The sequence below is a fragment of the Rhamphochromis longiceps genome, linkage group LG3, assembly GCF_057381845.1.
Source record: "Rhamphochromis longiceps isolate RC_006_pf linkage group LG3, R_longiceps_female_GT1.1, whole genome shotgun sequence".
In the NCBI taxonomy this organism is placed as follows: domain Eukaryota; kingdom Metazoa; phylum Chordata; class Actinopteri; order Cichliformes; family Cichlidae; genus Rhamphochromis; species Rhamphochromis longiceps.
The window spans coordinates 61,108,403-61,123,726 of NC_140559.1; the positions used below are offsets into that span (position 1 = coordinate 61,108,403).

The window sequence follows — 15,324 nt, forward strand, 5'->3', positions numbered from 1 at the left end:
TTGATTGCTTGGTAGATTGCTCTGGAGTCTGTCTGTGTCATCGATGAGGGGGAGACCATGCTGGTGGAAGGTCTCCGTGTTGCCCCCCAGGAAAGGGGCAAGGGCGTGGCAGGTGTTCTGCTACGCTTTTGTGCTGAGCTGGTTAAATCTAGGTATCCAGAGGTCAAAGTATGCCGCTTGACCCGTGATGATAAGCTTGGACCAAAGGACTTTGAAAAGTACCGCATCATAACTAAGCAGGTAGAGTAAATAAATGCTTTGATCTGTCCTGATGTTAAATGGCTTCTTAGTCATCATGAGCCTTTTTGGGCTGTTTGCATGCTTTCAATGCTGCCTTTTCTCTCTCCAGGGAATCCTGCTGATGCGCTTCAGAGCTGAAGACCTCAAGCTGCATCTCTCTGAATTTGGTCTAGAAGGAGACAATGAATCCACTTTGTCCACCTTTTGCTCCAGTCCTCCTCCAGTGCATCTGGACCATACAGCAATCCAGCAGCTGTACTTAAACAGTGACCTGATGCACGGGGTCCTCCCTAACGCAACCATCATTCAAGACTGGCAGCCATTCAAGCTTTTGCCCAGTAACATGGCAATCCTACTAAAGAAGGAGATTGACTGGATGGTGGATGATGTGTCCAATCCTACTGTGGCCAGCCTCTGTACCTTCCCATTCAGGGTCCCCATTGGAGATGACTGGTAAATGTTCCTTCTTCATTTATTGATAGGACTAAATGGATGTTGCTGAAGCAAGTGTACTGACAGTAACACGAACCATTGTCTATAATAGCAACTTTTAATAGTATCACTAGGGAGCACAACAATTTCACTTTTTTCTACACGGTACAGATAGTTTCTATAGAGACCGTTCTTATTCCCAACGCGTAACATACTGACGATTTGTCACATCCTGAGGCGTCCCATAGCACCTATGATATGCACCGTGTATTGCAGCCCTAACCTTAACCACAGTCTCAATTGTATTAGATAGTGTTTCCAAAGCGATTAATGATGAGAAAGCAAAATAAATTTACATGTTTCATTCCAAATGGTTCTCATGTGTCCGACTGCGTAACATACCGACAATTTGGCACATGGCGTCGAACGTTACGTTTTGGGATGAGAACGTGTTGTTTCTATAATGTGGTCATTGCATTTACAATCATACTGCTAAGAATGGGAAACTGTTTTCACACAGTCATGATGTTTTCTTTAACCAGGTATTACCTGAACATCGACATGTTTGGTAAAGACCTCGCCCTGGCTCGACAGCAGTTCTTGTACCACCTGCAGCGCCATACTGCCACCTTGAAGGGTCATGTGATGTGCCAGATGTTCCTAGACCCACCGCTTTGGAAGGCCATGGCTGAATTCTGCCACGACACCCTGAGTGTGGAGCTGGTGAAAGAGTATACTGAGCAATGCGTGGTGGAGTGTGATCTCATCTAGTTGCAGAAGGTGGATGCAAATAAGGAGAAGTTGTCGAGGCATGACAGGAAGGAAGACAAGGGTTTAAACAACAAGAAAGTAACACAAATACAAATAAACACAACACTCTGTACTGAGGAGCAAAATCAAGTAAACAAAATGTAGTTTTAGATACAAAACAAAACCTTGAAGAACTAACAATACACAGACACATGATGGGAACTTAAAATCATCTACATCATGTAATCAACTACAATAGGTCTATGATTAATGCCGAATTTATAAAGTTTATAGTAATTAACTGGTACACTGGACGCGTTGATTTTGCTACTGAGGTGTATTTAACATGTCGTTTCCTCAAAAAACAAGAGAAGGAACAAAATAACACAAATACCTCTTTCCATGGATCTAAAATGGACTTGTGGAAAAGCACTAAAACACCCTGTTGTTTTTTTAAATGATTTTCAAAGAATGATCAAATCTGATAGAGTCCAACAGAGTCACATAGGATGCGAATACACGTGAGGATTATTGTCCTGACGAGAGGTCGTGAATTCAATCAGAAGTTAGAAAAGTTCTTTAATTTCACTGAATAAAAAGCAAACTGTTTTTGTCATTGCTATAAGTCTTGCGCGGACCCTATTGCAGTTGAGCTACAAAGATGTAAAAAAATTAAAAAGTGATGAACGTGAGGATACTTTTCCCACACACTGTCGTAAAGTAAAATTGTGCAAACAAAGTGCAACAGCTCATTTTCAATTCTGTTCTCTGTGTAAATATGGAAATTCTAAATATGTGTAATGCTGAATTGGGTTGTCAAATCTGCACATTTCTAAAGGCACTTTATTAAAACTACCCTTGAAGGTTGTGTCTACATTATATCGAGAATCAATCGTTTGGGATCAAAAACAGCGCCCTCCAGAATGTTCGGGGCAAAGACAGCACATTTTTGCAGCTTTGCCTCTAAACAGCACCACTGTGGAAATCACAAATCAATATGTTACTGAAGTGCAAGCTTTCAGGTTTAATTTAAGGGGTTTTACAAAAATTATGCATGAGCTGTATAGTATAAAATGGCGTAGTCCCCCTACCTTTCAGATGTTCAAAAATAAATGGAACAATTGACTGACAGATGCTTTTGTGGCAGGTGAGGCCTGCTTCACTGTTATTTAGTGAAAAAGAAAGCAGACATAATATTTGAAGGTTAATCATAATTCAAAGTGTTTCACTGTAAATTTACTGTAATTTTAAAACAAAATCTTGCAGGTGAAGAACGTCGACATTACCAAAGGTTGATTCTGTTCATCTGGACGTTTTCAGTGGGAGAAAAGTTTCGTCACTCATCCAGGTGACTCCTTCAGTCTCAGCTGACTGCAGGTTTCCCCAACCTTATAAATAGCAGGAAATTGGCTGGAAAGGTCCAGCCAATCCAGGAGAGAAGGACAACGGCTGACTAAGAGAAAACCTGTAGTGATCCCGTATGTGTCAGGAGTATCGGAGCAGTTGATTTTTTCTAAACACCGGGTCTCTGTGGCTTTTAAACCCCAAAACACGCTGCGCCAAAAGCTGGTCCACCCCAAGGATCGGGTCCCCCGACACAAACAGAGTAACATAGTGTAGCTGCTAAGTGCAGGAGGATTGTCAGGATTTATTCATCGGGGAAACCAAACAACCTCTGGCTACAACACAGAAGAGCCACCTCGTCAGGCCAGGACTCTGCAGTCTATTTACTCCTACAGGCCAGTGACACTCTTTCAATGATGAGGATGTAACATCCTGGACAGGGAGGAACGCTGGTTTGAGGGCGGAGTCACGGAGGCCATTTACGTGAAAAGAGAAAGACCATCTCTGAATGGAGGAGGGGGCCTAAGGGTACATCTGTCACCATCTTACAATGCTGTGATTGCAGCCATTCCCCAACTCTCTGTGAATGGTGCTCATGGTTATTGATCAGTGGGTTTTGATCAGTGGTTGTTGATCAATGGTCATGAGAATCTGCATGATTAAGATTAAGGAACTGACCTCACAGCCCATTGTTCCTTCAGTGGGCTGGTTTCAGTCATTATGCAAATGTCCTGTTTATAAGATTGAATCCTGCAGTCAGCTGAGACTGAAGGAGTCACCTGGATGAGAGACGAAATGTTTCTCCCACAAAACGCAAAAATCCACAGTGCTCATCCTTTAATAAACACACTCTTCACCAACCTTACAAGGCGAGTTGTGTTCATACAACCTGTAACGTTACTTTGAGTTAGGAGATAAAGATATGAGGTCCATCTCAGTCCATACGTCCATGTGCAAGCACACTTCTCCCACACTACAGAGAGCAGTGGCGCACACTTGTGACATCATTAACATTAACTTAAGTTGTCTTAAAGAGACACCACACAATTGTGACTGTTACACACAGCATCTGCCTAACATGGTGGAGCCAGCATCGTGCCAGTGAAACTGGGTCACTGACAACGTGACTGCTGATAGAAGCAGCAGAATTCATTGTGAAGTGTGCAGCGCTTTATTCTCTGCTCAGACCTAACCAAACGATGCTCAGACAGAAAATGATCAGACAGCACTAACAGTGCAAACAGATTAGGACCCAAATCATACTGAAAAAGCAACCCAACAGTTTCTCAAGGTAAAAGAAACGGGACGTTCTTCCATGCCCAAGTCTCACATGTCTCAACCCAGCAAGCACCAAATCACAACAGCCACCTCAAGGAGCTTTAGGTGTTAAGGTAAAGACCCTGAAACATAGAGAGCAAGCCCCAACAGTCAGCCGACGAGGAGAACAGGGCTCAGGGACTGACAGCCATCTGTTGCAACCAGCAGGGGGTAGGAGAGAGAGCCAGAGCTCAGGACACACTGTGGAAGAGGGCCACAGTTTCATAATAACTGAGGATTAAATCCAAAGTGGTATGTCAGCACATAGAGGGAAATCTATTTTTGTCTTGAGTAAAGATCGAGCTGAGCAACTCAAAGGAAACAACATTTGCTGATGTCCATTGTTTCTAGACTTCAAGCAGACATTGGTTGAAAAATGCAGTCCTTCGTTTTTTAAAGTGTCTTAAAATTGATGTTAAGACATAAATTTATGTTATCCCAGAAATTTTGAACCTCTGAAAATGGGGCTTTGCAAAACAAGTCATTGAATTTTTCTGTTAAACCCTTTAAATTAGAGCTGACTGTCAGCTCATCAATCACAGTTTTTTTTAATTTACAATCCACTGTGGAGTTGTCCAAAGGCAAAACTTTGTCCCAAACATTATGAAGGGCGCTTTAGTAATTTACTAATTTTGGGTAACATCATCTTTAACCAGCATTACCTTGGGAATGTCAACAGCAGGAATGGACAGGTCAAATATGGACAGGTTTATGCTTTTTCTTTTAAACACATGTTACTGAGTTCATATGTAACTGCTGCAATACCATTATTAACTTCTTAAAAGGTAAGACAAATTTAGGCTTGAGTACTTTCTTACAACAATGCCAAACAAAAATGCTAATGTTTCAAAAATACTTCGCTGATGACTGTGCAGCTTACTGGCTTTGTATAAAACAGAGACGAACGTTATGAAAGTAAAAGTTTGCGTTAACAAATGATTTAGTATATTGTTACATTTTTAATGTCAAGTAGCCTTCAAGGATCTTTTTCAAAGATAATATTAGTTTGTGTACAGCTAGACATCGCCCAATAAAATCACAACACTTTAAACACAAACTCGACTGCTTTTTAATGCAAAATGTTTCGATCCACAATGAGAAACAGCTTTAGTGTTACTTTTATAGGCTATTTAAGTGTGCTCTGCTGGATGTGTTTGCATGATTGTCCTGAAAAGTGTTCTAAGGAAAAATCTTTGGCTTTTGAAATCAGCGCCATCATCATATAAAGTTTTTTTGGTCTATTTTGTCTAAAATGTTACTTTACCACCAAATTCCAGCACAAATGTGTTAAATTTGGTAGAGTCTCACCTGTCTGTACTGCATTAGTGCTTTATCTACAGCATATTTCATTTTTACGAGGAAGCTTTATGGCCTAACTGTTCTTTATAATTCTTCACCGAACAGAATTGAAATTACATCTGCATCTCCACGTATTATATCTCTATTTCTCTATTTAAATGACCAAATACAGAGAGAGAGTGAGACCAGGTAAATAGTGTGTATCTTTTTAGAAATACACTTTCATTTGTAAAAACTAGTTTCCTTGCCTTGGCAAGCTTTAATCTTGACTCTGACTACCTTCTTCTTCTGGTATGCAAATATACGTGAAAGGATGACTGTGTCTGTTTTATAAGAAAGATAAATCTTTAGTTTTACACAGAATTCATCCTGCTTTTTGAGTCGTCACATCCTCAGCACATTTCTAACAAGACAGGCAGTCAGCTTTTCACTCGATAGGTTGTAACCAAAGAAAGTATATCCTCAGCTAAGCCAGTGTGCCAGAAGAGAGTAACGTTGACAGTATCCCTCTGTCTCACACTGCTGTAAGCAATGCTTTCAGCCTGGCCAACCCTATAAACGTCTGCCTCTTCTGCTGCTTCTCAGTCTTACTCATAAACAAGACTCTTTGTTGTTTACTGGTGAACAAAATACTTTGTTACAATGTGACTGCTGACTGCCGGTTAATCCCGTATTCCATGTTTCCTCCACTTTTAAATCAAAATAACTGAAATTTGTTTCCCAGCTGTGACTCAACCAACCACTAGTTTTCATAATGTACCATAACTTTCTACTGCTGTTGTGTAATGAGAAGTCAGTTTGTTAGGTTGATTTTTGTAATCACAAGAAGTCATTGCAGGGAACAACTGAAAAAAACAACAATAAGTTCATTTTATAGTCTTAAATACACACTGAGACATTCAAATCTTTGAAGCATATATTAAATAAGTTGCTACGTATTTTAATCACAATCAAATAAACATTTTGATAAGCTTAAATGTATCTTTTACTAGCAACTAGGGCTAGCTTAGGCAAATAAATGGATCAAGCTTAGTTACTTTTTGTCATAAAAAAAAATATATGAACAAGGTGTTTGGCTCTGAAAAAAATCGTGTATTTATTGGAAAGCGACTGCAGAGAATGTGACCACATTCATTAGCAAACTGTGCAGCTCTGCAACATGTTCCTCTCTACGTTGGTTAACAAGTTTATTAGGCCTCCTGTCAGAATAAGAACAAAACACAAATATTTATAAATCTGTCGAAACCTGTTTACAAATAAATTCATATTGTTATTTATAATAATAAACTAAATTAACATTTTTACACCCAAAATTAATCCAGCACATTGGACTTTCCTAAAAAGTCTAAAATGAATGAATCATAATATTCAACCAGTAAAACTTCTGTTCAGAAATGCAAGAAAAAAAATGTAATTTGGCAACTAAATAAAAAAAGTGCATAACAATTATTACCATCATTATTATTATTTTGTTTTTTGTGTTAACCAGTAAATTTGAAAACCCATGGGTAACAACATTAATTATATTTTAACACTTAACATATAATTCTGATTACACAGCTTGTGCATACTGGTGGACTGACCAGCACAGAAACACAGAAAACAAATAATTACCAAGACTTTGGTATAAACGTGACATTTGGTGGTCTAACAAATTTGTTATACACTCAAACTCACAATTTGTTTAAATGCAAACGTTTGGGGTGTTAATTCACTGATACTTGTACAGATTTGGGCATAACATTAACATGTTTTCCATTTTGTGGTCCTCACACATAACTTCAAACTGCACATGTAGGAAATGCAAATGAAGCAGTTTTATCAATGCAAACACAAAAAGCTGCGTAGTGTTAGGCAAAGTTTGCAGATCTCCACCTAAAACTTATTTCCTTATTAACAAACTAAATCGACATAATCACAACAATTTGGTTGCTGTTGAGAAAACAGCCATGATTCTTCGGTATGCTAGCTTCTGTAAAAGACAGTGGTTGCACAGTCAATACACACGATTTTGTATTTAGTTATTTGCAGGATCCTGTGCTTGGAGGTTAGAAAACTACAGAAACATACACACAACCTAAGGGATTTTCATTGTCCATGTTCCAGTGGTTCATTGCTACTTTTGGACAATTAGATATTTAAAAAGCCGTTTGTCAGTTTAAGAATTACGACACTTTACAGCTGACACTGGCACAAATCACCAGCAAGCACAAATCAAATGACATATTTAATTGTTCGGACAATAGGAACAAAATATTTTAATATCAATTCAGTCAGCTTAAGATTGGCTTCAGCACCTGTGCTGCTTTCAAGCCTGAGGATATGAATTGGGGACAGTATATTAAACGACTAAGTCATAGATCAGACAGGCTTCCATCGTTTTCATGCCTTTTCTTTGCTTAGACTCATTTACGCAGTAAATACCACACAAAAAGAATATGTTCAGGCGATTTCGTGCTCATGACTGAGCCGTGTGTGCAACAGGAAAGCTGGAAAAAGTGCCAAATTTCATGCTGAACTGGTTATCTGAATGAATTTATGAAAGAGCGGCAATTTTTGTTGTTGTTGTTGTTGTTTTCAATGCAAGACTTGTTTGAAAATTCATTTAAACTTTGCCTGGTTTGTTAAATAACCTATAATAACCTATTTAATTTGAGGTCAGTTATATCACTTTGTCTTAAAGATGTGAGGATTGTTTACTTAGTATACAAGTAAATAAACAAAGACAAAGGCATTATAGGGCAAAGTATTATATTAATGTATGTTTTATGAATTGCTGTATATGCCATTAAGTTAGTGGGTAAGCAACATGCACTTTAATTGTCTTTGGCAATAATAGCTAAGCTCCCATCATATGTAAAGCAGTCTCAACCTCACGTTCTTGTCACACATCTCAATGTGCAAAAACAATGATGCAGCGTCATAATGTAAAACGTCAAAACTCTGTCAGTCTGTTCCTTCGAACGTGAACCACGTCACAGGAGACATGTAGAGCAGTTACACATGAAAATGAAATCATATATTTTATTCTCTAAACAGACTAACAGATTAACAGAACAAACATTGTTTAACGTGTGCTGAAACTATGATGCAGGTTTGGGTTTATTATAAAACCAGGAGATAACAAAATATACTCGTACATTTAGTGTTGTAGCTACTTTATGTGTGTGTGATTCCATTTTGTGAAACCCAATAAGTTTTCATTTCAGAGGAAAATATTATTCTTTTTACTCCCGTACATTAACAGCTGTGTTGTCATTAGAAACCTTGAAAACTAATAATGTTACATGCAAAATAGAAATAAGATACATTTTTAAGAAGTTAGATTAGCAATTGTGATGCAAAAATGTGTAGTATTCAAAAAACCTTTTCTTTTCATGTGTTCAGTGATGCAAATCTTGACTATATGTACTTTTCAGCCTTCCCTGTGCTTCATTTATATTGCTTGCTTAAACATGCCTTGAATGATAAGGCCTGGGACCTCTAGAATGACATGAACAAACCTTTCTCATTTGTTGTATTTTAAGTAAAGGCAAGTAACGAGTCTGTGTTTTCTTCGACATTATTTTTCTCTTTCTGTTTAAGATGTTTTTAAATACTCTGAGGATTAGCGAATAGCTGATATCTGTTAAGACATAGTTCCACATTTGAAGGAGTCGTGTTATTTCCTGTCTTTAGAGAGTGAGGTGACAGGAGCTTAAATTAAAACACAATTTAGCTGGCTTTATTTTAAGGCTACAAACATCAAGCACATCTATAAACGGAGAAGCTTTCTGAAGGTCATTTGCTGCTTTTTGTTTGTGTTTTCTAATTTTCAGTCTTATAAGCAGCTTGTTACAAAAACACATATTTTCCCTTCTTTAGTCAAATCTACAAAAAATACCAAAGATAAAAAGGTTTGATGGATGTAACATTGTATTTTTATACCTGCAAAGGGATTTCTACAGCGCTGGACAAAAACTTCTTAGAACCTAACTGGTGATGTGTTTATTAAAGTATGCTGGCATGTATACCAACACACAGAGGGTGGATCTGAGTAGATACACTAACCCAGAGCTATCTACAACAATGCTATTTATACAGGACACAAAAAGCAAGAGTGGAGCAACTTAGAAGAGTGGAAGGGACGCTAATTATATGCAAAGAACAAAAGGTAAGTGAAAAAGTGTCCGGGCAATGACCATGAGGTATGCTGAGTGAGGTGGGATAGAAGTCCTCTCATTACATCTGAGAGAGAGACAACAGGACTTAATATCCAGGTAATAGAGCGCTATAACATCTATCTGCATGTGATCATGACAACAGTTAATCCTGCTCAAATCTAATCAAAGTATTATTAAGAAATAAAGAATAAATATGATGAGTAAGAAAATTGGCACTGTTATGGCAACGATGTGTCCCTGTCTCTGTGTGTGTTTGGGAGCATGGTAGATATGGTGTGTGTGTGTGTGTGTGTGTGTGTGTGTGTGTGTGTGTGTGTGTGTGTGTGTGTGTGTGTGTGTGTGTGTGTTAGAGAGAGATTGTAAAAGACAGTAAGATGTAAGAATCCCTGACTTTTAACATGATTTTTAAAAATAAGTTGAGGATACTGTGACTGACAGAGTAAGGTGAGGAAAAGCATTCCTGTGTAACTGAGCTAAAAAGAAATCATGTTAAAATGATTAAAGATGATTTTAATGAAGTAACCTCTGCTGTAGTTAAAGTGGTGAAAAGTCAGAGAGAGAGGATAATGTGTCTGGACACTGGGTGATTGTCATCTCAGGAGATGTGACTTTCAGAGAGAAAGAGGGGAGAAGGAAGACGAGGGTGCATGTGGGCGAGTATAAAAGAATATGCCTAGGAACATTTGGGGTTTCCTTACATGAGGAAGAGGACATAAGCGCTGCCCTGGGACTCCACAGCTGGAAATTACAGCAAGAATTGCTAGAGGAGCAGCCATCGCCCGAACACTGTGGACTCACACAGTAGTTTTATATCTGTCTCTGCTCATTGTTGCCATGTTGGCGTATAACCTCAAAGGAGTTTTCCACTGGATTACAGCTTCCAAGGATTTGCCTCCTTTCCTATTTCAGTGTATCTACAAGGAACAGAGATAACTGTGTCGTGGACAAAGCCCTTCTCTCCCCAACCTCCCTCCTCTCAGCATCAGATCAGACCTGGAGGGGCGTGACTGGGACCTGATCTGAACTGGAGCAGTGCTCTGTGTGCAGGGCGTGGTCTGCAGGGGAGGCAGACTCACCTGCACGGCATACAATACAATACAACTTTATTTATATAGCACATTTAAACAAAGTGCTTTACACTAGAAACAGCATCTGCACTCACACCTCGCCGGCCTAAAGTCTGTGCTGACTGACTGTTGTGGTTGTTGTTGGTATGTGTCCGGCAGTGAGCTGCAGAGATGTAGCCATGTTGTGTGTAACAGCAACCGTGGTTTATAAAAGTATGCTGAAAAGCATGAGCGAGTGGTCGTGTCTGCCGTGCGTCTTTCACACTCTGTTATTGGACTTCTGTGGAAACTACAGTTTTTCCATAATGAACACCATGTTTGAACATAAGGGTGGCATCATATCATCAGATCTGCTGTCATATGTCGTGGACAATTGGGTGAAGAGAGGGGCGGAGCTGTCAACTGATCACCACCTGGTGGTGAGTTGGATCGGGTGGCAGGGAAGACGCTGGACAGACGTGGCACGTCCAAAGCTATAGCAGGCCTCTGCTGGGGACGCCTGGCAGAGGCCTGAAGAGCTTTGGTGGTATTTTTATGGAGGCTGGGGACACTGAACGGACCATATTCAGCACCTCCATTGCTGAGACTGCTACAGTCAGCTCCTGTCACAGTGGTAACCCCTGAACCAGACGGTGGACACCAGAGAAGGGGGCCATCAAGCTGAGGAGAGCGTTGAATCAGGCTTGGTTAGCCTACAGGACTTTGGCGGTAGCTGATGGGTACTGGCAGCTTAGCAGAATGCGGCTCAGGCAGTGGCTGAAGCAAAAACTCGGGTGTGGGAGGAGTTTGGTGAGGCCAAGGGAAAAGTTTAGATGCCTTAAAGCCATCCTGACAAAACGTCAGGCAACTCAGGGATAGAAAGTGGTGCTCTGCATGCTGAAGTGGCAGTTCAGCCCTTTGATTCATGTTACAGCAGCTCATGAGTGAATGAACATGGTGCAAGTATTTTAAAAGTACACTTTTCCTAACACTTAAATTTACTTGAGTAGGGTTAGAGGCTGCCACGTCAGCATGCTGTCAAGTTCTATACTCTAGTTAATGACTTACGGCAATAATTTTATTCAGGTGTGTTGCAACAGGGACACATGGAAAGGTTGCAGGACAGCAGCCCTCGAGGACTGGAGTTAGTGACCCCTGCTACAAAGGGACCCTTTGTAGGGTCTCAGCCTTTGTCAGTGTTAAAAGGATCATACCTATACTGCAGCAAGCCACTAGGGGGCAACTGTGATATTTTATCCATATTTGTGAGGCTGTCAAGTGAGGAAACTGATGCCACTGGAAGACTGACATCCAGGCCGCTGGTGACGCGAAGGCTGCTCTAAGTGCCTTTTGGATGGCTTGTCCCCAAAAGTATGACAAATATGTATGAAGCTTATGTGTAAATTCAATTAGAAAGATCTATGGCCTACATCTGTCCGCTCTCAGGTGCTGCTGGATGAATCTAAGGTTTATCACATTGACTTTCCCACAGTGTCAAGCTGTTTGTGTGTCCAGGCTAATCACCTTCTCCAGGCCAATCAGCATCCATGCTGTGTTCTCGAGATCTTACTGTGCATCTGTCTTTTGCACACACATTTTGTCCAATCCACCTCATCTCCACCTCTCATCACTCAAGCTCCATTCAAGCCACCTTCATCTCCACCACCAGCATGTAGGCTCGGGGGGATCCTGCTCTAATCCTTTTCACAGCTGGAGCTCCGTTCTGCTGAGACGGGCCATCGGAGTCTGTTATCTTTATGGTTATATATCTATATTCTGTTCATCAACAAATGATGGTGATTCTGTTGCTGCTGCTGTTGTAAATTTGGTAGAATAAAAATGAAATTAATTTGGTGAGTCAACAGCAAAGGATGAGGGGCAGTTTTACCAAGGTTCATCCTCCAGCACAAACTCCCAGTTATTTGACAAATGATGAATTTGTCCTTGTGAACTTTAGGTTACATGAGCAGTAAACCCACAGAATAATCGGAGACCTTTTTTTTTCTCGGTGATAAACTATAGAAATATATTCGTTTGAGCAATACAGTCTTTCAGAGAATGTTCTATAGTTCTTTCAAAGCATACTTGCTGTAGTCCTTTGCTGAGACTTGTTCAACTAAACTTAATCTTTCATGGTGCCTCAGTTCTCCAGAGCTGATGTTGCCAGCTTTTGTCTTCTCTCCGCATCAGTTTCTATCTTTCCTGTCTTTCTGTGATCGTTTGAGGTTGTCTGTGCTCCTGAGTGACACTCATTCCAGGTAGACATTATTTGGCACCTTAGCTTTTTGCCTTAAAGGAACTTTCTTTGTTGCTTCCTGTGTTCAGACCTTCCCTGGGTTTCCTCCTTTTACCTCTGGGGTCCCATTTCCCCTGCGATTTTGTAGATGTCCTGTTGAAACACTGGGGGAAATGCACTGAACTTTGATTGTCTCAAGGTCTGCTCTTGAGTCCACTCCATCATTTATAACTGCCATAATTATTACATCATTATTGCATGTGTGTTTTGTTTAAATACAATTTTAAGTAAGCCTATTTTTATGAATAATAATTTATTTGTGTTAACACTACATGAGAAAACGCAAATATGTTTACATTTTGTGTTGCCTGGGGGCCTGTTTTAGTGTCGCACTGCATTCCTGCCAGGAGTCAATATTAAATGTGGGAGGAGTTTACAGTCCACAAAAAAATGAATTATGCTTAACCCTTGTATGGTGTTCGGGTCTGTGAGACCCGTGTTCAGTTTTTTTCAAAAGAAAAATTTAACAATTAATTATTTTTTCACGTGTAAATGTGTTGTGTCTTTCCACTCACTCCACTTGATTATAACTGATTTATTTATAACATTTTATATAAAAGAAAAACGAGAAGCACATTAATTCATAAATGTGATCTAACAAAGGTAAAGGGAAAAAATTAACCATGTTTGCTGTTCATATGTCTTGTAATTGGGATGAAGTAAACATCTGTTGAGTAATTTAACATAAAATTGTTTGATAGTGTTAATTTGGAAAGCCAAAACTCTTGCGGGTCCACCAGACCCATGAACACTGGCTGAGTAACAAAAATACGAACACCACACAAGGGTTAAGGGGACATGGACCGCAGATCTAAGTCAAGAAGAGCTTTGCTCTGCAAACTGACTCATTCCCTCTTTGTTGTGTGCAGCAAGGTATGTTTGTTTATTTGTTTATTCTGCGTGGCACACGTTTATAGTTCAATTTGTGCCGTCTGTATGATGTGATGCATGCTTGTTTGTACAATATGATGCATTTTGCACAGTTTGATGGTGAATCTGATGACAGTGATGTTAAAGTGCCAGGTAGCAATTAAATTAATCAGTAACTTGAAAATCCTAGTGTCATGTATTTCTTGGAGGGAGTGATAATTGAACTTGGACCTGCTGAAGTTTCTGTAACCTGCCCGCACTCGATTGTCAAGATGACAGTCACAGATAAGACACTCTTTAGCATTAAAGACACACAAGTCTAACAGTGTGTTATGAAGAAATCTATAAGACAGACACTGACATTCGTCCTCTGAAGAATAAGACTCTGAATTCCCTAATAACAATGTATGAAGATGCTCTCCTGGAGTACTCAATGCAACACGGCACATTCACCCATACTATTATCTATACTTTCAGTGCTTTTTAACTGACATTCATATTCTGACAACCTACAACCTACAATTACTACATAATTCCATTTGTTCATTCATAGTTTTGATGCCTTCAGTGAGAATCTACAGTGTAAACATTCATGAAAATACAGAAAAACCATTAAATGAGAAGCTGTGTCCAAACGTCTGACCGGCAGTGTGTGTCAAACACTACGTAACAATATGGCAAAAACCACAAGGATTTTGGAAAAAGCAAGGCACGTCCTGTACAATAAAACATTGCACACACCTTACTGCACACTGTAAATTATTGTGTTGGAATCTGGGACAACACTTAGAAGAGTTCTCTACAAAAAAGATACACAATGCAAAAAAGAGCAATAAGAATTATGCATAATGTTTGGTTTCGTGAACGCACAAATAATCATTTTTTAAACTCACAAGTTATTAAATGCATGGAATTGATTTGAATTTAAAACCGCACAGGTGACGTTCAAAGCAAGTAATAATATCCTTCAAAGTAACTTTCGAATGTATTTCAGAATAGTCTTCAGACAGAACGACTTTTCAAAATAAGATTACCCATCAGACCAAAAGGTTACTCAGGAATGTGCAATAGTAATTTTCTTCTTTTTGTTTTAAAGCACTGACCTATTGTACCTCTCTCCTTATTCATGACGTTAACCTGTGGTGTCATTGGAATGTTGTGGTTATGCTGCAAAGCATATATGTGTTGGTAAGGAGGGTGGGGGTGGAGACGGGGAGGAAAGGGACTCGTAGGGTTTGGGTTTGGGGTAATGTTCTCGATATGTTGTATGTTTGTGGTGTGCTGTATAAGACAGTTTCCCTTTGTTCTAAAACAAATAAATATTGCATTACAAGTTTACTCAAACCTATCAATCACCATCATAAAATAGATTAGACTAATAATCAACTCATAAAGTGATATTTTAACGTTGGAGTTTTGCATATGTTACATCAGTGTAACATCAGCGTTAGTAATAAGCGATGTGATCACGTGATTCCGCATGGATTTCCTAAAATGTAACAAATGATGTTACTTTTCACTGCGCTAGAGGATACTTTTATTCTGAAGGATGCAGAGAGGAAGTGTT

General features: G+C 39.5%; 1 protein-coding gene across 4 annotated transcripts in view; it reads left to right on the forward strand.

The window, feature by feature from the left end:
* Window positions 1-8,927, forward strand: part of nat16 (N-acetyltransferase 16) — a 45,855-nt gene extending 36,928 nt beyond the window's left edge. For all 4 annotated transcript variants that reach the window (XM_085400566.1, XM_085400565.1, XM_085400567.1 and 1 more), the window contains 3 exons: window positions 16-240; window positions 350-693; window positions 1,215-8,927. In XM_085400566.1, coding sequence (XP_085256692.1) covers window positions 16-240; window positions 350-693; window positions 1,215-1,443 — 798 coding nt within the window. In that variant the 3' untranslated portion in view covers window positions 1,444-8,927. The remainder of the gene's footprint in view (window positions 1-15; window positions 241-349; window positions 694-1,214) is intronic.
* Window positions 8,928-15,324: the final 6,397 nt, after the last annotated feature.